This window comes from Vicugna pacos, chromosome 24 (genome assembly GCF_048564905.1).
Source record: "Vicugna pacos chromosome 24, VicPac4, whole genome shotgun sequence".
NCBI classification, from domain to species: domain Eukaryota; kingdom Metazoa; phylum Chordata; class Mammalia; order Artiodactyla; family Camelidae; genus Vicugna; species Vicugna pacos.
In genome coordinates, this window is record NC_133010.1 from 11,695,726 (window position 1) to 11,718,010 (window position 22,285).

A 22,285-nucleotide genomic window follows, 5' to 3' on the forward strand; every position below is an offset into this window, starting at 1 on the left:
AGTTCATCACTTGCTCTTTATTTGTGACCTGAAATGCAGGGGCGGGGGGACAGTATTTGGCTGGGAGGAGGAGGGGGTGGACTGGGATGGAGGGAAGCTGGAGTCAAAGAGGGTCTCTGAAAGACAAACCCTGACAAGATGAAATCTCCCTGGAGAGACGTATGGAAACTGTACTGAGTTTCATTTAAAATTGGGCATTAAAGCTTCCACTGAACTCGTGGAATAACTGATACACGCGCGGACTCAAGGGCTGGAACAGAAGAGGTCGTTTATTGTCTTCAGGTAACAATCACACAAGCCACTGTGGGCACACGTGCATCTGTTTTATTTTTACAGGGCTCTAGGACTCTCTTATGGGATTAGACAGGCAATGCAAGGCTGATTCCTCCAGGCACCAATTCTCCCCGCAGAGCCTCCTAGGGGAGCTGAGGTCTCAGCACAGTGTCGACTTCAGACAAGGACGGTGGAGAAACAAACATGCCCAACAATTATAAAACGCATGTATTTTTATTAAAACATAGATATTGAAATATACTTTTTTCCTAAAATTAGGCTGTTCACAATTTAGAGCTAGTGAAGAAAACCCATGTAAAGAACATTAATACTAAGCTGCTTGGAGACACGCTGGATAAAACGTGAGTTTTATCCGCGGGCAGAGCTGCCTGCTCTTTATTCCAGGCATTTCCAGGCAGCCGAGCACTGTGATTATTAATGTGACCTTCGTTATCATTCATTGCTTAGTGATAATGCTTTTAATGTAGGCACAAAGCTCCACGTCGTCTCACAATCAGAAGTCCTAACTCCAGCTAAGAGCTGCCATCTCCCAGAGAGAATGAACAGAAAATAACATTTTTCTGCGTGTCCGTCCCATTCACCTTTAACTGCTCCTTTTAAAAACTGAGAGAAAACTGCTTCCTGCCATATCCCCAAGTATTCCAAGTACTATTTTTAAAAAGCAGAGTTATGATTTAAACACACAGATTTCTCCAACCACCTGCAAAAGGAGATTCTAGAACTAGCCCTGAAACTCAGCCTCCATTTTAACAGCCTCGCTGTCATCTGCATTAACCCCATTAGGTACCACTCGGCAGGCGGCTCCTTAGCTTGGCCACATTGGAAGGAAATGAAACAGACATGCAACTTTCAAAACAGCAGATACAGGGTTTGGGTTTTGTAATTCAGAATTAACAGTCAATAGCTTTGGCCCTGAAACCAGTTGGAAACTTGGCTCTTCTCCAAGGAATGAAGAAATTTGGGAATTCTAAAAAAGTTCTTTGTGGCATTCATAACGTTCACTGACATGAATGAAACTCAACTGCGTATAACAGAAGCAAAAGGGCTACAGCCATACACACACACACACACACACACACACACACACACACACACACACACACACACACACGACAGGGCATATATTTCTTCATATGGTCAGAAATGCAACTGATTATAACTGATTACATTTGCCTAAATGTCCATCTGTTTCAAACAGTGGGTGGCTTGGTCCATGCTCTGAAAATAATTTCAATGACCCGGAGCTCATTCCCATGCCACAGGCTTGGCTGGCCTCCTCAGGGCACCACCTTCTGCCCAGTCCCCTCCCCCTCAACTTGGCTCCTGGTACACCCACTCGGTCTTTACCATATGCCTTCTGTTTACTTTCCCAGCCCTACTTGGCCCTGGTCCTCCTCACCCTGACCTTAGCTCTCTCCCATGATCCTAAGTCATTCCCAGTCAGGTCCTGAGCCTCCTCCTCCCAGCACAGCCCCAGGTCAACCCTTCAGGGTGCATGTGAGTTGTTAACCTCTTCCCCATCCACGCATAAAACTAGGTGCATCAGACATAGCAGAAGAACGTGTGGCGACTGCATGAACCTGCCACCGCTACTAGGCAAAGTCGTGTGGGGGGCGAATTTTGTTAGAGGGCCCCCCACCTCCTGGTTCTGAACTACTTTATGCTCCTGGTGGTGCTGGTTCCTTCTCAGGTACCTCCTTCAGCTGTCTGAATTCCCCAAATCTTCTCATAACCAAAAACAAATGAACAGGGAAGGGATAGCTCAGTGGTAGAGGGCGTGCTTAGCATTCACAAGGTCCTGGGTTCAACCCCCAGTACTTCCATTTAAGTAAATAAGTAAATAAACAAAAACAAAAAAACCTCATGACACCTTCCCCTCCACAAAAAGAAAAAAAAAATAAAACAAACGAGAGATGACAGCTTCAAGATTAACCCTGGGATCATTGCGCCTTATGCCAAGGAAGAGGTCGTTCCCAGCACTTGGCACTACTGGTTGCATCTCCTGCTTCAGGCACAGCTCAGGTGTCACCTCCTCCGCCAGACTTCCCTGACCATCCGCTGAAGCAGCCTCCTCCAGGCCCTCCTGCATCACGCTGTTCTCACCTCCACAACACTAACACAACCTGTCATTACGCTGTTGGTTTCTGTCCGCTACCCCTCACCCCCATCACGTTAGCTCTGTGAAGGCAGGTTCTTCACAGAATATATTGCGTTACTGTGTGTCCCGTGTCTAGAGCAGTGCCTGGCACACAGTGGGCGCACAGTAAATAAAAGCCGAATGACTGCTCGTGAGGGAGAATTTCGTGGGGAGGGGGGAAGTCACTGAATCACTGAAATCACACCATGTAAGCCAACTGTCAGGATGCGTCCCCAGCGCTATGTGAGATGGGTAAGAGAGGCTCAATCAAGGCTGACTTTGTGGTCTGATGTCTAAAAGAAAGGAGCGGAGAAATGTCCCATTCTTCATGTCTCCAGCACTGCATGAAAAGCTCACTCAGTATCTGTACGTGTTTCAGCTTCATGAGAGCGCTGGTCTAGGGGTTGGGGCACGGGCTTCTAACTCCAGAGCTACCATCAACCAGTCGGGCGGACTCGCGCACATGTGCCTCACCTCTCTGGAGCTCCTTTCCTCCCCAGGAGTAAGTAGTTACCACTCACTTTCTCACCTTGTCTTCACAACAACGCTCTGCTTCCCGCCATCATGCAGGAAAAGATACCCAGACTCGGAGAGGGGGAGCGACCTGCCCGCTGCCAATTATTCAACGGAAGAGCTGGGATCTGGACTTGGGGCTGATTCTAGGATTCTTGTCCTCAACCAGGTCTCTTTCTGTTCTCGGGTTTTATTATGTCACAAGAGCAAGTGGGACGAAGACAGACCTCCAAATGAGGACACATCTATGGTCTTGAATAGAAACCATTTTCCCTTTTTCAGTTCTCCCCAAGGCCTCACTGTACATTTTCACGGTAAGCAAGATGATTTCTTAACATCAGTTTCCCTGAAGAAGGGCGTGAAATGGAGAGATGTGGGTGACGAGTTACTCAGTGTGTTGCTGGGAATGATTTTTGGCTTAAAAACCCGCCAGCTGTAACATGCTAATATTTGGGGAACCACCACATTTTACGTTTCTAGTTACTACATATCTTGGACTCTCTACATATCTCAGAGTCTCTCAATTTGCTCTCTGTGGTAGCTGAGTCAAAATGGACAGAGACCATGTACATCACTGCTTATATATTTTTCCAACTAATAAACGACTTCAGATTGGTGCCTTCTTAATTGAAGGAAAGTTGATTTACAATGTTGTATTAGTTTCTGGTGTACAGCATAGTGACTCAGCTATGCATACACACATATGCATGTTCCTTTTCATTACAGGTTACTAAAGCCACTGAATATACTTCCCTGTGCTAAACAGTAGGACCTTCCTTGTTGTTTATCTGTTCCATACCTAGTTTTGTATCTGCCAATCCCAAATCTCCAACGTATTTATTTTTTAATTGACGCCAAACTCCCAATTTAGATTGCTATCTTGACTGTATGTTTAGAAAAATCAATTTCTTAAAAAAAAAAAAAGAAAGAAAAACCAAATCTCTTGGCGTCTCACTCTTAGAGACTGGTGCCTAGCCAAAGGTCTGTATTTACATTATGGCAAAATTCATTTTTAAACTCATGAGAACGTTTTGAAATGGAAACGGAAAGTGAAGTACCAATAAATTTAAGTCTAAAAGAAGGAGGGAGCTTCAGGCCAGTGTTAAAATATATCCCAGCGAACTGAGCTCTAAAGCACGGGATGTGCAATCTCATAACCCCAGCTCTGCTCGCACCGTCGACTCTTCTTCATTCTTTCTAGAGTAGACTCCCAACGCCGAACCAATATGGCCAACTTCAAACTGGGAAACAGTGGAACATTAAGCTTCTTAAATATTACCTTTAGTTGACAAGGTGCTGACCAGCTTCTGCCTCAAACCTGCTCCCCCGCCCCAGAGGACATCCCATGAATTACAAGACGGCTGCACACCATGAGAACAGGAAATGGAAATTTCGGTTGTCTGAGCTAAGGTTAGTAACGTTCAGCCAAGCTGGTGTAGCAGTGGGGAAATACGACCAGAACCAGGAGCACGATTTCATCACCAGTTCCCCAGGCCATCATTCCCCGAACTTCTGGTCCCAGGTGAAATGATTCATTTAGGCCAGAGAATAGATTTTCCCCGATCTGCCCACAATTCCACTCCAGAGTCAGAGTTCATCCTTCTTTCCCCTTCCCTGGTTTCCTGCTAGTCTTGTTTGGGCAACGAGACACCAAACCTACCTGCCTTGTATACAGGAGCAGAAGCCGGTTTTTAAAAATTATTTATTCATTTTTAACCAGTAAGCTCATTTACCAATTATTTACTGGAATGAAGAAAGGGCTAACAGACTTGCATCAAAATACCCAACAGCACTTGACAAAAATCAGTTCACACACACACAGTCTTAACTTGCAGAACCTCTCTGCTCTCCTACCTGCTGCCTTGACACGGGTCAAAAGTAGAAACATTTCCAGTATCAGTGTAGTAACACTGTAATTCTCAGAACAAAGTGCAGATAATGAGCATTTGAGTAGATGGTGGGTAAGAACTCTGCCATGTCCAAACTGAAACAGGTACAGAAACACCAGAGGGGCAGATACGTGGTAAGACCCTCGGTTCTGGGAAAGGGTGGATGCACAGAAGTTACTTAAGTTGAAGCCTCTCTTTTTGATTCTGTAGCTCTACGGTATGAGGACTCTTGGGAACAAAGGACAAAATTTAATATGCTGTTGGAGTTTAAATAACGTGGGGGGGTTGTGGTCTCTGCTGAATTGAGAATGTTTTGTTAAACTTGGGATAAAGACAGAAAAATAACAGTTGATTAATGAGCGTTCAGAAATAATTAAGAGAAAGGAAATTATTAATGGGAAGACCTTATAAACTACTTGACTAAATACCTAGAGATGTTACTATGGACAGAAAAGTCTAAAGGAATTCGGTGAATAGATGAAATCAGTTCTGGAGCAAATACGTGTGTTAAAAGTTACCCAATATCTGAGCCAATTTGAATGGATGAAATTTGGCAAAATGCCTCCCCATGTCTAGTTTCTAGGTTCCTAGGATTAATTCAATCTAGAGACTTTGAAGTATATTTAAAAAATTAATTTCAATTCAGCAATTGAGTATAATTGTAACTTTTTTTTTTTGCCTTCCTGGACTTAAACCAAAGACCTGATATTATCCTGGTTGACTCAATGTCTCACAGACCTGGTTTACTTTGCATTATTTCAGTCTTAGCTATCCTTATAATAAGCATAACAAACACAATACCATAAACGTATTAATTGACTGTATTTTTGCGGGTATATATGCTATAAAGGATTAATTCTTATTTCAAATTAAGGTTAAAAAAATCTCCTAATAGTTTGATGAAGCAAAGAAAACAAAAACAAGGTAGAATGCTAGTTTTAAAAACTATTTTTAAGAAGATGTCTAAGTGCTGTTTTTTATTTTTTAAAATATTTTTATATTAAAAAACACTACATTTTCACTATAGAAAGGTAGAAAATAAAGATAAAAATAAAATTAAAGACCTCTTTTATATGAGTGTGGGGGGTACATCTTATACGTACAGTTATAAAAATGGTATACACACATGCATATATATAGACACTAGACTGAACAGTGTCCCTCTGGAATTCATGTCCACTCAAAACCTCAGAATGTGATCTTACTAGGAAATAAGTCTTTGCAGATGTAATTAGTTAAGCTGAGGTTAAGGTCTTAAATTCAATGACTAGTGTGACTTATGAGAAGGCGGTGTGGAAACACAGAGAGACACAGGCACACAGGGAAGGTGGTCACGCGATAACAGAGGTGGAGACTGAAGAGATGCGGCTACCAGCCAAGGAATGCGTAGGGCCACGACACTAGGCAGCAAGAAGCGAAAATGATTTCCCTCGGGACGGGGCAGAGCCCTGCCGACACCTTCTTTTCAGACTTCCCGCCTCCCCAGCTGTGAGAGAACACATTTCGAGCCACTGAGTTTGTGGCGATTTGTTCTGACAGCCCTAGGAAACCACTGCCGTGCACATGTACATTTGTACCCATCAGCTTGTTTCTCAACAGAGTGTGGACATTTTTCATATCTTCTTGGGCAGTATTTGCACTATATTTCTTTGTTAGATCGACCATAATATACCCAATTCCAGATTTTATGTTAACGTACTGAATTCCTAGAACTTCCACAATGGTCACTTCCTCTCTTTTTCAGTTTTATTTCAGGACAACACAACTGGCAACTGCTTACATGCTAATAACGACCAAACCATCGTTGGCCCATACAGAGAGACACGGACGTTCTTCCAAGTCCTCTGATTCTTCAGGTGATCCTGCGGGGAGATTCAGTTGTTTGCTGGTTATAGTCCTTAGAGGCCAATGGACATCACTGGTTCTGGCCTCTCTTGTTAACAGGAAAGGAAGCAAGCAATCATCTTATTTAAAAAAAAAAAAAAAGTCATGTCCTCGGCCTTGTAAACTAAGGGAATCACAGGATGTCCTGCCGAGTGGTATCTGGCTTCCTTTCCTGGAACAACCACAATTAAAGCAAAAAGAACACTTTCAACTCACAACTGATACTCGACTGGCTGTGACCTGCTCAGTCCCAACCAGAACACAGAAAATAACGATCTACGACCTAGTTAGGAAGAGATTACTGCCATCATGGAAGCTATAATGTCTGAAATCTGGCCTCAAGGTTTTGCAATAAAATAAACAAGCGATAGATGAAATAAACTGCACTCATAATCTACTTGTAGACCTAGGGCATTTGTGAAATCATAAGTGACCTTATCTGGTACAATATCTCTGAATGTTGAAACACATGTGGTTAAGAAATCTGGTTTGCAGCCAGAAAGACTCTGGAAGCCATGCATTCTCATCCTTTCAAAAAATCACAAGGGCCCTCGGCAGATCCTTTCAGGTAAAACCTAAGACCTTACTGAGCTTTTGCTTCCCAGTTTCTAAATTCTACATGAGGCAATTTCTCCTTTGGTGGTTTAGAGAAGTCAGGAGCCCAACTGGCAACAACAAAAATGCCAAATTAGACAGAAGACGGAGTGAGCAAGAGTTGGGGAATGTTTTCCTCAGAATTAAAAAAAAAAAGAAGAAGAAGAAGTGATGGGCAGGGCGGTGGGGTGGGGCGGCATGTAATGCTTTGATTATCCTGGGCAAACTTTCTAACGTAGGAAAGTGGCTCCATGCTGTCTTTAAAGAAGAAAACATTTCTACACATTTTCCTTTCCAACTGAACAGTAAAGAAAGACACAGTGTTAAAGGGACACTCAATACAAAGAAAAGAATATCTACAGAATTACAGGGTTCTTCTCCACAGAATTAAAAGAGCATCTCCTCTTAAGACCCCAAAGGAAAGACAGCTCCTAAAGTTAACTCTTTCATACCAACTTTTAAAGGGGATTTAGTGGCATTTTCCCCCCTGAGTTAAAGTATGCAGTCTATTTTAATAGAATCATTTAATATGTATTTACTGAGACCTGGACCTAATTGCTGGAAGAGACACTGTGGATAAAGAACAGGTAGAAACATCTATTCTTTTTCTTGAGAGGTTTATATTCAGGTTAGGAACACATTAAAATCTAGGTCAAGACTATATTATAGCATCCAGATTATATTTTTTACAATCCTCTTTTCTATCAATCTTTTTTTTTTTTATTGAAGTATAGTCAGTTACAATGCATCAACTTCTGGTGCACAGCACAGTGTCCCAGTCATGCATATAAATACATATATTCGTTTTTATTAAAGGTTAGTCCAAGATATTGACTACAGTTCCCTGTGCTACACAGAAGAAATTTGTTTTGGTTTTTGATCTATTACCACCTATTTTAATGAGAAAAAGATCTTAACAGACACTCCACTAAAGAATATATACAAATGGCCAATAAACACATGAGAAGACCTGAACATCATTAATCATCAGGAAAACATACATTAAAATCTCCACGGGATACCTGGACACATCCATAAGGATGGCCAAACTGAAAAGACTGACAATAACAAGTGCTGACAAGGCTGTGAAGCAAGGGGAACTCTCCTCACTCTCTGGTAGGAATGTGAAATGGTACAACCACTGTGGACAACTATTTGCAGTTTCTTAAGTTCCTTAAAGTTAAATACCAATTATATTACCCATGCCTTCCACTCCTAGGTATTTACCTCAGAATATGAAAACGTTGGCTCCACTGAGACTTGTACATGAAAACTCACAGAAGTTTTATTCATAACTGCCAAGACCTGGAAACCACCACCAGCAGCTGGTAACTGATCACATATGGTGCAGCCACACAATGGAATACTACTCAGCCACAAAGAGGGATGAGCAGCAGATACACCCAATGGGGATGAATCTCAAAATCACCGCACCGAGTGAAAGGAGTCAGACACTCAAAAGCACAACCTGCATGTTTCCATTTATGTAACTGAATCTACAGTGACAGAAAGCAGAGCAGTGGTTGCCTGCAGCTGCAGAGGAGTGATGGCTTCAAAGGCATATACATGCCACCAATACCCACAGAATCATACAGTCAACTGTATCCGTTTAAAGTGTACGTAAAATTAATTCTTAATAAAGTTGATACGGTGGGGGAGACCACAGTCTAATTTGGTTCAATTTTCCCAGACTCAATTTGGAACTTTCAATGAACATCTGCTACATGCCAGGTATTATAACAGGTACTGAGGACAGAGCTCACAGCATATTGTAAAGACAGGGTAAAAGAGTACACTGAAATTACAGGCAACAATGCCAGCTGACATTTTTAAAGGCAATTACTCTGCACCATTCACTGCCTGGTATGCTTCATATTCCGTATCTTGTTTAAATCCTCATTAAGAACTCCCTAAGGCCTATGCATACTAGGAAAACGAGGCTTAGAGAGGATACAAAATTTGCCCTAGATGAAACAGTGAGAACGGGCTGGAGCCGGGATAGAAAATAAGTCTCAGGCCAGAGCCCAAGCTTTGCCTGCTACCCCTTCCCTGCTTCTCCAAGCAGCCATCTGGGACTTTGAGGACCCCATTGAGACATGCGGGGTTGACCAAGTTTTGAACTGGAGTTGAGGCAGCAGTGACACGCATCACACAGGCTGGAAGTACATGCACCGTTATTCACGCTGACATCTTAAGGTCAGCATCATGGCAGTGTTACCTGTCTGTCAGAAATTGTGGGCGGAGAACAACTGGCTTCCCAAACACCAAACCTACTTTTCCATGTACTGTGTGTCGCCAGCCCCGTGAAGGGATGTTGGAAAGATCTACAGGTCCCCGTGCCCTCCTGTCCTCAGCCCCTGCCTAGGCAGCTGACGACTCTCCTCTCTTTCTCCTTCCCCCTGGAGAAGAAGTGTTGGGGGACAGATTTGCTAGACCTCCAGAAACGGAAAGAGACAGGGAGCCAGGAGGGAGGGGGAGGGGCCGGCACATCCACCCCCAGAAGCCCTCGCCCTGCGGGGGGGCTCGCACCCACCCATCACTCCCTCTTCCGCTTCCTCCTTTTCTAGCAGAGACACTGACTGGCTCACAAGCCCCACCAGCTTTCTATTTCACGGGTATTGATGGTGAGCAGCAGGTCCCTACAGAGGGGATAACGTATTCAAAGCTTTCCTTTTGTTTATTCTTAATTGGTCAGTCTCTGTGGGGTCCACTCAGCCTTCACCCAGACTGGTGGGTGAGGGGGCAGGGGCCGGAGGATGCAGATGGCTTGTTTCCTGGCTGTGGTCCTGCACTATCACGGGGGTGACATCAAGACCAGATATTGCTCAATAACTTCCGTAAGGTGGGGAGTTAGACTCAGGGTTGGGGGGTGTGGGTGGGCAGAGAACGGCAGCAGGGTGGCTTAAAAATGGTCATTAACTGTCATCTCTCATTTTCAGGGCCCCTGAGCAGTACCTGACCTACACCAGGTGCTCGATAGATGAGAAGAACACAGACATCCGAAGAGGTTACCGACAAAGAATCCTCGCGGAGGATTACTTTGCAGTTAGTGCAAGATTCACGCAGCATACTAAGCAGGCTGGGCACGTCACAAAGAACACCACCTACGGCAGCTCCGACAGACTCTGGAGAAAATGAAGCAAAACACAGACTATGCATTGCCATGTGTGAGACCTCAAAGGGCGGATGCTGCGGGAGCGCGTTTCATGTAATCTGGGCCATTGTTTTAGCTTAAGAGGGGTACTTGCGTTAGGCAAAGCTTTAACATCCATGTGACTTCAGTAAGTCCGTGGATATTTTGAGATGCTTCCCACATATTTCAGTACCTAAAACTCACTGCTGAAAACAAAACCCATTTAATTTTAAAAATACTATTAAAGTGTTAAATGAAACACCACTGGTCAATTAGGTAGTCTGTTTACATAGTTCCAATTTTTTTGCCAAACATAGAAAGGCACACAGGGACTTCTCTGTTCAGTTCTACTGTGATTAGTTTGTGTTCTGTCAATGTCTCCATGCACTTCAAGGAAATACGAACATACATATATTTTACATAAAAGTTAGTATACCTTTGGGGGGAGGGTACAGCTCAGTGGTAGAGTGCTTAGCATGCATGCACGAGGTCCTGGGTTCAATCCCCAGTACCTCCTCCAAAAATTAATAAATAAACCTAATTACCACCCCCCCAAAAAAAGTTTAACGTAGTGATAGTCAACACAAATATCGTACCAATTTGGGGATCAAGAGAGATAAGTCTTTTACTTTGCCTTGTGACTTTTCGTAAGGGAGAAGTAACCTTCCCATAATGGGGGTCACTCAACAATGCTCAAACCTGTACCCCAAGACTGTATTAAAACTTATCTACAGAGGTCATGGTAGGGGACACACACACTCTAACACAGTTTTCATTTACATGCACCATTTCTGAAAGCTTTTGAAAAGTACAGGAGTGGTCATTCTGCCCTGGCCAAGTATCAGCACAGTAATCACAAAATTACTTTCTTGGGGTCAGATATACTTCTCCACCTCAGATTCCTTCCATCAAGCAGTGCCTCCCTGCCTGATGCCCCCATCACCAGAGGCTTGTCAAGGAGGCGCTATGCGGGGTTCATCTCTGAATTCAAGTGCCCGGCACACAGCCTGGCATATAGAAGGAACCTAGTAAGTCCACGGAAAGAACAGATTCTTAGGCTGCTGCTGGAACTCCGGCTTAAATTTAAATAAAACAACAACTGTGTAATTATTTAAAGTGTGAGGATTTAAAAGATTTCATTTTTAAGCAACCTGAAAACATCTTTTGGCTTTCCAAAACGTCAAAAAGGAAGGAGGCCGGGGCTGGAGATGGAAGTCCATTTTAGTGTCTTTGCTTTCTCCTGATTTACTGAGCACCAAATACAAACCTTGCAGGGAACCCAGAGGGCTCTTGGGTGAGCGGATACTACTGACTGTAACCAAAGTAGAGCTGTGAATGAAAGACTGCCTCCCTAGGAAGTCAATGCCTCTGGCATTTTTGACAAATTACCTCTCAGGGCTTTGCCAGGGTAGGCGGACTCTAAGGAAGAACAAAGAATTAATATGCTCTGACACAAAAACAAACATTACTTCTAGGAAAAAGAACAGGATCACAGAAACCTAAGGTGTGCCTCACAAGAAGAGCAAGGTCACTTTAAAGATGATGCAACAGCAAACACTGGCCATGAACCTCAGGACCAATTCTGCATGCAGGATCGCAAGTTTTATGGACTTCCACCAATGCACTCTCTGGACTGATAACACATTCTCTTCATTTTCAAGTCTCTCGCCCTGTTCCTCTTCTGTTCCCAAGTCATGGCCCCACACTGGTTCTTTTGGCACATTTTACCTGCCCGAACCAAATGTGGTCTAGAAGTAACAGAAAGACTGAGTTACATTTCCTAACAGAAATATCACAGAAATAACAGAGGGCTCTAGTTATATCTCCTTTACTGGATGAATTACACAAAAGTGTTCATTGATTTGACCATCCCATATCTCTATCACCACCTTCTGCTCCTTTAGGAAAAAAAAACCCAAAATAATGCTTTAAATAAGTTTGTCCTGGTTCAAATGACTAAAATCCTAATTAGCCTGGGGAGACTTGACACTGAAAATGTACAAGTTGTTTTTTCTTTCTTTCTTCTCTTTAGTAACCTACTAAGAAATTATTTCTTGGTGGCCTATAAAACTCTTGTTTAATCTTTACCACACTCATGATTTATTTTCACTAAGATAAATGATCATCTTTGGGGACGCATCTAGCATCTAACAAAAACATATTTAGGAGAAATGTCTTTGATTCATGCTACAAAAGTGAAAGTCCTGTAACTTCAGGTTTTGCCTGTGTGAACTGTAGGTTTCCATTTGGAAAGAATTCTCTCAATATAATATAAATTCTAATGGCTAAAAACACCAAGGTAAACAATCGGAATTTTAAAGTGAGCAAGAAACAAGGTTCATGTGATACCAGTGGGATGTCTGTACAGTGTTCCAAGAGAAAGGGCTGCTGGAATAGTGCTCAAGATACTAGATGAGAACTACCACGTGACCCAGTAATTCCAATCATGGGCATATATCCGAAAAAACCCAAAAACACTAATTTGAAAAGGTACAAGTACCCCAATGTCCACAGCAGCATTATTTACAGTTGCCAAGATAAGGAAGCAACCTCAGTGTCCATAATCAGATGACTGGTAAAGAAGATGTGGTATTTATATACAATGGAATACTACTCAGCCATAAAAAAGAAGGAAATTTTGCCAACTGCAGCCACATAGATGGTCTTGGGAGGGTACTATGCTAAGTGAAATAAGTCAGAGAAAGACAAATACTGTATAATATCACTTATATGTGAAATACAACGAAGTAGTGAATATAACAAAAAAGAAGCTGACTCATAGATGCAGAGAACAAATTAGTGGTTACCAGTGGGGAGAGGGAAGAGGGAGGGGCAACATAGGGGTAGAGGATTAAGAGGTACAAACGAGTAGGTATAAAATAAGCTACAAGGATATATTGTTCCATATGGAGAACACAGTCAGTATTTCATAATAACTATAAATGGAGTATAACCTTTAAAAACTGTGAATGACTGTACTGTACACCTGTAACATATAACACTGTACAGCAACTAGACTTCAATAAAAAGATATTGGATGAGTATGACATATTCAATTTAGTATTACAGAGGCTGACAGCTGAAAGGCAGCCTCAAGTCAAGAATGAAACTACTCTAACATATATTCTAACGTATTTCATCGTGCAGAGAGATACTTTTCACAGGAGAGGAGCAAATCAATTCCCTGAAAGTGAAAGTGATAAAATTCAAAAGGAAACAAATCCCCACAACCCAGGTCAAACGCTCAGTCCACACCAGAGCCTGCCATCAAGGTGATCACCTTCCAGCTGCAAGAGGAATTAGCACCGGGGCCATAAGGAGCATTGTAAGCAGCTTCACCTGTCACATCTGCATGCTTCACGGCACTAAATGAGTGAGGAGGATCTTTCACAATGAAATACCGGACGCCGTGCTTCTGAGTACAGCAAGACCAGAACAGTGTTAACTCTACCCGACAGCCATCCCTTTAGACCGCCAACTAGGATGTGGGCAGCTACAAATACAGAAGCCACCATCTGACCTAAGTACCAGTCCTGTTCTGGGATGAAGTTGCCCTGATTGCTTCCACTCGGGGAAAGATGACTTGAGCGAGGAGCGTCCATCTACCTTGTCCTGAGCCCTACGTCAGGGTTAGAGCCTTCTCTCTCTTATAGTGAATTAAATATTCTCTATGAATTCTGGGCTCGGCAGGATGGGGCACTGCAGGATTCCATCTTCCTTTCAATTCTCACTGCAAAACAGGAGCTCAATTCCAGGATGCACTTCGGTTTTTATTACACCGTTTTTCAGTTAATGTGCTTTCAATGGCTCTCTATTTTCAAGTTCTGGCCTCCCTGCCCGCCTTCCAAGGCTCCTGACTCTCTTTCCACTACTGCTCAACGTGCACCTTGCCAGGCCGATGAACATTCTGATTCTAAAGCCTCCACTCTTTTCTTTTCGCTTCCTATAGCTACTGGCCTTGAGGGTATCTTTTTCTACTCTGAGTCACTGTGGGCTCAGGAAATGCAAACCACTTTTGCTATCAGACCAAGTCAAATATTGACAACAGAGTAAAACTTAGAAAATGAGCTGCATAAAGCATCTGACTTTGCTAGAACACAAGGTCCTTGAAGGCGCAGCTAGCAGACAGCCTGGTAAGTAAGACTCTCAAGTATTTGTCTAATCAATTCTCCAAACCAAATGAAATATTTAGGTTAGTCCCAATATTTCCCCCTCCACTAATCTAAGGGATTATTCATTGCAGCTTCAAGAGGTCCCTGTATCCAAAGGAAAGAGGCTGCATGTAGAACTCAACCTCGTAAATTCAGAGGACCATCTCAAAGCACTGTTCAGCTAAGATAACACACTGTAAACAGACCAGACCAAGGACAACCGCTGCTGAGCAGGGGTGAGCCTCTCACCAAGGGCACCCGGAAGACCATCCCTTTAACAGAAGCTCTGACAAAGGACTCTGCAAAGAAGTTCAAAATTGGGCACCTAATGAAACACTAAGTAATCCTTTAAAAATACTAAGAAAAATAGTAAGGACAAAAATCAGTTTTTAAAAACCACCTATGATAGCAGTGAACGGAGATGATACCGATACATGTGTACACACATACGTAACAGAGCTGCATGGAGACTGCTGCAGCCTGCAACTGCTTTGGGGGGGGGGAATATGATCTGAAATCTACATTCTGGTTAAAGTGAGGCATGTTACCATAGCTTCTACTAAGTGGAACATGCTTCACTATACTCCCTGTTACACACAGAATATTTCGTTTTGTTTTCCTTACCAAGAGTTCATTTTTCCACACTGGCAAAGTTGGATGTCAAAGCTAATGTTTTAGGCTTATATTTTTGTTTTGCCTTTCTTTACTATCCATTTCCTGGGGCCAAGTAATATATATATATATTTTAAGTATTCGGAAACATATGCTACTGTAGTTGCATGTTCAAACACCCATGTGGAAACAGTCCTCTGGATTTATACATTCATTCGGAAAAGGCTGAAATATGCAAACAAAGATGCGGTGGGCAGAGGGCCAGTTAATGAATCTCATTTCCTACGAGCATCTGCATGAAACAGAGCTATAGGGAGTCGCCTCTCCAGGGAGAGCCAGAGCACGACTCTGTGAATTAAACAGCATCACCTCAGATGGCCTGCACCACATTTGTTTTTTAAGCAGCTCTGAAAATACATGGATTCCTAGCGCTCATAAAGGAGATGAGGGTGGGGCCAGGGAGGCGATCGATCACAGAGTAGCGGCCGGCCGTGAGCCGTGGAAACACGTCCACGCGGCACCGCTGAGCCCTTTCTGCACTTGCTCTTTTCAGCTGAAATTACCAATGGGAGGGTCGTTTTGTAAAGGAAACTTGCCCTTCAAATCAAAGTGCACGCTGTTTCAATAATGATTTACCACCTCCTCTAGTCCAGGCTGTAAAAACGGCCTCTGTTTACACCAAAAGATACCTGGGTTAAGATATCTGGGTGGTGAACCATATTTTGATCCTTATTTATCAGCAACCTGGTGCAAATGTTATGACAATAATGTGTCCTGCTGGGAAAGGGGACTCCCTGCTCCCCACCCCAACCCAATCGATCGCTGGGTGTCTGCTCCCCCTCACACCTGTGCTCCCAGGAGGGTGTCCTTGTCCTGGAGTGCCTGAAAGAGTCCCCTTTCTACAACAGCATCTTTCTTTTACTTACAGACCTCTTTTAAGATAGTTTTTGTTTCGAGCGTTTGAAATTAACCTCACAAAACCTTTTATAAGAATGCAATGTTACATCCTTGTACGTAACAAGCAAGTGTAGAAAATAAAGCCAAAGATGAAGGACCTGAGGGGGGGGGCTCTTCCTAGAAGTCAGTAAAGGAACCAGAAAAGAACCCCTCTGGTCATTCCAGGGCGCTGGGCTGACCAGGTCCCTCCCCGGCACTCCAGCAGAACTCTCAGGCACACCTCATTGTTGGGGTCCACAGTGAACCTACAGCCAAAGTAAAACCTCTGTGCTTAAATCTCTACTCTGGCTTTCAAACTGCCTTCCAAGTTTCCTCAGCAATTAAATAGCAATATTATCCCAGCCTCAGGATGCTGAAATAATTATGAAACACTTCCTGGATAGAAAAATGTGTTACATTTTTCCTTCTCCTCTGCTCCTCCAAAAAAAAAAAAAAAGTGGAAGTTATACTACACTGATCTTCCACTTTGAAGGAAAAGTAGACCAAGGAAAACAGCAAGTGTGTTGGTCTCCATGTGCACCCTTTGTATAACATAAAGGCAATTTTGGAGTCTTCTTTCTTCATTTAACCTATGACATCTCCCACTTATATGTCCACTAATCCTATTATATAAAATACAAATGCAGCAATGCTCTTGGTGACTTAAGATTTTGCTCAGTCAGATCTTTATTCAGATTCAGTTTTGTTTTTCACATAATTTCAGGCACCATTACAGGGACTCAGGAAGCGAAGTGGAAATAATTCAGGAAATGGAAGTAACAACTTGGACTGAATTAAAAAGGTGAATAATTTTTTTATTTTAAGGCAGTCATTGATCGACAAAAGGTAGCATTTAACTTTTCCACCAAGTGATTTTTCCATTGCCATTGCAAGTGAGTTCATATGACTAAAAAAACCCAAGCAGGCAACTGCCTTCGGCCCATGTGGTAAAATTCGAACTCCATCTTTCAAAGCTACTTACAGGGCAAAGATTAAATCATTTAAGAAATAAGGGCTTCAAATTTATTCCCTATAAGAACAGTTTAAATAAGTGAAGTTTAGAAGCAACTCAGGGTTTTTGTTTTTGTTTTTAAATTCTATTTTAAGCTTTGGAATGCTCACAGAGAAAGGTGGAGGGGTAAGGGCGAGAAGGGACCCAACTTTCCAATCACATGGGTCTCCAAAAGGAGAGTCCCAGAGCTTGTGGACCGATTTCGGTTTATATTAAGAGAATAACAAGCACTTGGAATCTGTCAGGATGCCATGTCAACATATCAGTTGGAGCCATAGGCATGAGATTTTGGTGACCTCATTGGGCACAGCCAAAATTAACTCCCAGTATTTATATAACTGCCAGGGATGACAGGGCAAAGGTTGCTTTTTTTTTTTTTTTTGTCAGCTAATAGGGTTTCTCTGGTCAAAGAAAGAGGAAGTGGCGTACTTTCGATCCTATTTTATAAATAGGCAACATTTATACACACAGACTATACTGCCCATAATACCATCTGAATGTTTAGATGAAGGCATAAAAAAAAAAGAAGAGTTATTTCCTGTTGCTCAGTAGCTGAGAGGATGCGTTTCAGAGGTATGTGTGCTCTGCCTCAAAGCAGAAGCATTGTTAGCAGTTATCAAGGTAACATTTAAAAATAACTACCCCCAGTACAAAAGAACTTCAGAGGAAATATGAGCGAAGCTATCAGTCTCCCTTCAAGTCTGGCTTCGAGCTACATCAGACTAGCTGCATTCTCCATTACATTGTTATCCTTATCAAACAATGCAAACAATTTTAATGAGCTTATCTACTAGAACATATTGCCAGATATGCTAATGTAAAAATGATGCCAACCGTACAGGCTGACTCATTAATCAAAAGGCTCACAATACAATGACCAAGATCAGTCCCATCCTCAAATCAGACCTCGACGAATTACCTTCCTACTGTAAGTAAGAAGGGCGGACTCCCCCCACCCATGCGGAAGCCATAAACTCCTAAGAAAATGCATAACGGCGCCCAGTTCTTTTCAGGTCCACTGCAGTCCAGTCTCTTTCTAATAAACCTTGGGTTCTACGGAGAAAATTTTGGTGAATGTCTGACACCGTGACCTCTGCTGTCAATCCTTGCACCAATCAGCGAGCAGAATTCTTACAAAGCTCCATCAATCTGGCGGTTCAACATCACAGACTGCAGCTTAATCTAGAGGATTCCATCTTTCCTGCACACACACACCAGGGCAAGCGCATTTTCCTCACCATCCTCCTGGTTCCCTGTCTTCAGGCACAGCCTACCTCCCGGTTCCTTTAAAATCTAAAAGGGAAAGAGGAAAGGAAGTGCTCCAGCCTGTCTCCCTTTGGAGAGGGGGGCCAAAATTGCTTGCATTTTTATCAGTGTGGAAGGAAAGAGATGGAGGGAGACCCCTTGCAGGCAGCAAACCTATTCACAAAATGCTTTCCATCTGCAGTCGTGAAGCCTCCGTGCACACCCAACATGACACATGGAAACAGATCGCAAATAATCACAACCGCCTTTACAAACGCACGTCTGCAGCCCGGTCCGGGGCAGCGGCCGCTCCATTATATAACGGGCGGATTTCCGCGCGCCCGCCGCGGCCCCCCGCCCGCGCCGCTCCGTGCCAGCCCCATTACCTGTAGGAACGCTCCCCGCGCACTGTGTGCTTCCGGAAAGGAATGATGGTCCCGTTATCCTGGATGATGTCGTTGTTGTTCTCGCCATTTGGGGACAGGGTTTGGGTCGGCCCAGGCATTGGCGCACTCCCGAGGATGGGAACAAACCGCTGTGGGCTGGCTGGGGACGGAGGTGGCTGCGTCTCGCCTTCCCGCTCGCCTGCTCCTCGCGCAGACCGCGCCTGCCGCCTGCTCGCTGCTCGCGGCTCCCTTCTCCCGGCTCGGCTCCCGCCCCGCCCTCCCGCGTCCCGCCCTCCCGGCTGCTGACGTCAGAGCGCCGGCAGCAGCAGCCTGGTCACGTGGGCCGGCCCGTCCCCATAGCAACCCGCTAACTCATCACCTCGCCTGGATTCGCACAGGGCCACGGCGCGACCACGCCAGCGGCTCCAGGCAGGCACCCGGGCAGGCCTACATCTGGCACGTAAAACCCCAGGCCACCCGCGGCCCCCCTCGCAGACTCGCCTGGGTCTGAAAACCAGCTCTTCCTCTAACCATTTCCTTTCCGAGCCGAGCTCCCACTGCAGCTGTGTACACAAAAGAACGATTCAGGCAGAGGGGTGTGGGAGACCCTTTAACTCCTTCGATACCAAGTTCTTCTGCCGTGAAAATTAAACTTGGTCTGCTTTTAGAAAAATACAACATGGTGGCCTGCTTCTAGAAAATGGATCAGACTAAGCGGTTAACATTTCCAGCTGCTTCTCTTCCCCTATTCTCCAAACAGGAGCAACCTCCTCCCCAAGAGTAGCCCCAAACCTGAAAATCTAAGAGGAAGCTGCATTTCCTTCTAATCAATGTACCTTTACGTTAACAATGGGAAGATGAAAGATTGCAAATCGAGAGATTTTCTGCAGAAAAGAATCCCCAGAGAGGTTTAAAAAAAAAAAAGATAACCAGCATTTTAGAAGATGATTGCCCAAGACCTCTCAATCAAAATTCTTATACTGCCTCCTGATACAGATAATTAAATCCTTGTCTTACATTTTATTGTCCTTGAATTAAATAAGTGAACACCCAATTTAGTATTTGGAAGCTCTCAACATTCAAGCTGTTCCATATCATTAAAATTCAGTTTTCCTGCGAGACATTGCCTGCGAGACAGGTACTATTATTATTATCATCTCTATTTGGTTTTTTGTTTTTCTTCGGGGGGTTAATTAGGTTATTTATTTATTTTTATTTAACTCGAGGTACTGGGGATGGAACCCATGACATTGTGCATGCTAAAGATGCACTCTACCACTGAGCTATACCCTCCCCCATCCCTATTTTGGAGATGAGTAAACTAGTGAAATTGACTAACTCGTCCAAGGTCACACAGCCAGGAAGTGGTGAACTGGAACTTCAAAATGACGTGCTTTTATCAATGTGATTGGACAGTGGTGATCTATGTTTAATGTGAACTCGTAAATGTTATAGATCACGGTAAGACCCAAGTACTTTATGTACACTCTCAAATGACCACTATGAAAAGATAGCCTTGAACAGACTTGCTAGTATTGTGCAAAGTCTATGGATTAGATTATAAATTCCGAACAGATTCCAGATGTGTCCAGAGCTTTCCTTCAGAGAGAAGAAGAGAGTTTGAAGGATTCTCTGCTTATCAAAAGTGGTCTCTGACCTTTTGTGGGGTGGGAAAGGAAGAAGAATTGGGATGCAAAAGACAATAAATGTATGTAGCAGAAAATACCAGGCTCACCCCATCACATCATTGTATGGCTTACTTGCATAATTTTGTGAAACAGATATTAGAACAAGTAAGAACTCTGTCATTCCTGACAATTCTCCAGCATATCTCCCTAGTAATAAATTATTTCTGGCATCAGGCTTCTCAAATTAGAATCAAATGGTTTACAACCCAGATGGTAATGATAATCTCAAACAAGGAGGCATTTTCCCCCCCATTCTATATTCTCCTTTTGAACTCCATTTTTCTAATTTTATTTTCTACTTTCTCCCGTGAATTCAGAGAGCACGAGTTGATTCCTTCATATCTCAGCTTATATGAGAACTTTTTTTTTTCATACAGTAAGGATCCAATTCTAACCTAAGACTTAACGAGGTACCCAGATCAGTATCTAAAGACAAGAGACACACAGCAAGCCTCACGTTGAACAATGAGCTCAAGGGGCTTGAGTGTCCTTACTGCTACAAAAGATCAGAGCTTCCTCTTACTATTTCTGTTACTTGACCCACGCTGTCCATTTCCTCACTAATTTGTTCCCTTTCACAAAAGCTTCCCCTTTCTTTGGGGAGGGTCTGAAGTTAAAAGGCATAGTCCACAAATCAGATATTGAATGTTTTCATTTTGGGCTCCTGAGTACAGCTTACTTTTCCATAATCCTGTACTTAAATAACAGGTTACATAATTAGTGTTATCATAGGGCCTCAGTTTGCCAGAATTTGAATGTAGTATAGCTCACTGACTACACCAACTAACCGTGTGGCGAGAACACTCCCACTGTTTCTCAGCCGTTTGTGGAGGCGAGGACTCTGACCAGGAATTTGGGTCGATGGGCTGAAAGGGGAGCGGTAGTGGGGCAGGTGGAGGACCTAAGACCCCTTGTAAATCTTCCTCCAGGACTGCTCTGAACCACGCCACTATAAAGGGACCCAGAGAGCCCCAGAGACCTGTGATTACCCTCCGAGATGCAGGGGTAACACGGGTAATAATTTGAAAATATTAAACAGATGTGTTTTCATTCCTCGCCCCATAAATCAGGTTACCTGGCAGCCATTCTCCAGTTTAGCCCGTGGGAGAAGGGAAGGCACATTCCACTTTGGGAAGGAGGATGCTAGGACACAGGGAAAGCGCTGAACGGGCAGGAAGAGGATGGGGAGAGGACCCTTTCCAACCCCAACTGGAGGTGGGAAGAAGAGGGTGAAGGTGGGAAAAAGCGTCTCCCATCTTCAGGTCCCTGAAGGGAGATGTTAGAGAGGTTTTGGCTTTGTTCTCACCCTAAGGGACTTCCTTTTGCATAATGAGGTAAAAGGCCTATTTGAGACTCCGGGAAACGATGGCCTTAAATAGTGTCTCCCCAGCACCTTCCTCTCCAATCAAGGCACGGCATCATCACGCTAAAGGCTAAGATCACAGGCTTGGTACGGTTAGGCGGGGGGGGGGGGGCTAGGGAGAAAGACGGACATCTAAAACACCGAATATTCACCCAAGAGATGGAGCTCTCCAAAGACAGTCTAAAAAGGAAGAAGCTGTCATACTCTGAACTGGCAAGTCAAAAACCTTTCATTTCCAGCCCCCTTCAGCAGGGCGAAGAAAGTTGCACAGATTACAGAAAAAAATAACTAAGCTAACGTGTGTGTACATCTGACTATGGGTTAAAGTTTTGTCTTATGTACACAATTATATCTCAAATAAAGTATATGCAGACCATTGTCCTACATCACCAACTAGCATCGTGGATTAAAGTTGGGGTTCTGGAGTCAGGCAGACCTGGGTCCCTGG

The 22,285-nt window shown here is 43.6% G+C and overlaps 1 protein-coding gene and 2 long non-coding RNA genes across 7 annotated transcripts in view; 1 reads left to right on the top strand and 2 right to left on the bottom strand.

Annotated features, from left to right (window-relative positions):
* MAPRE2 (microtubule associated protein RP/EB family member 2) overlaps positions 1 to 22,285 on the bottom strand; it is a 137,373-nt gene that overhangs the window by 69,867 nt on the left and 45,221 nt on the right. Inside the window, exon 1 of one of the 5 annotated variants that reach the window (XM_006202307.4) lies at positions 18,787 to 19,055. The exons of the other annotated variants lie outside the window; for them this stretch is intronic. Within the exon in view, the coding sequence (XP_006202369.1) occupies positions 18,787 to 18,905 (119 nt within the window). The 5' untranslated portion in view covers positions 18,906 to 19,055. Of the gene's footprint in view, positions 1 to 18,786; positions 19,056 to 22,285 lie in introns of those variants that run through there. 5 annotated transcript variants of the gene reach the window in all.
* On the top strand, positions 7,097 to 10,652 carry LOC140688996 (uncharacterized). The gene is made up of 3 exons (XR_012063845.1): positions 7,097 to 7,285; positions 8,531 to 8,927; positions 10,251 to 10,652. It is a non-coding gene; the product is annotated as an uncharacterized lncRNA (long non-coding RNA).
* On the bottom strand, positions 16,938 to 18,696 carry LOC140688997 (uncharacterized). The gene is made up of 2 exons (XR_012063846.1): positions 18,575 to 18,696; positions 16,938 to 18,448 (listed from the first exon to the last, which is right to left on the bottom strand). It is a non-coding gene; the product is annotated as an uncharacterized lncRNA (long non-coding RNA).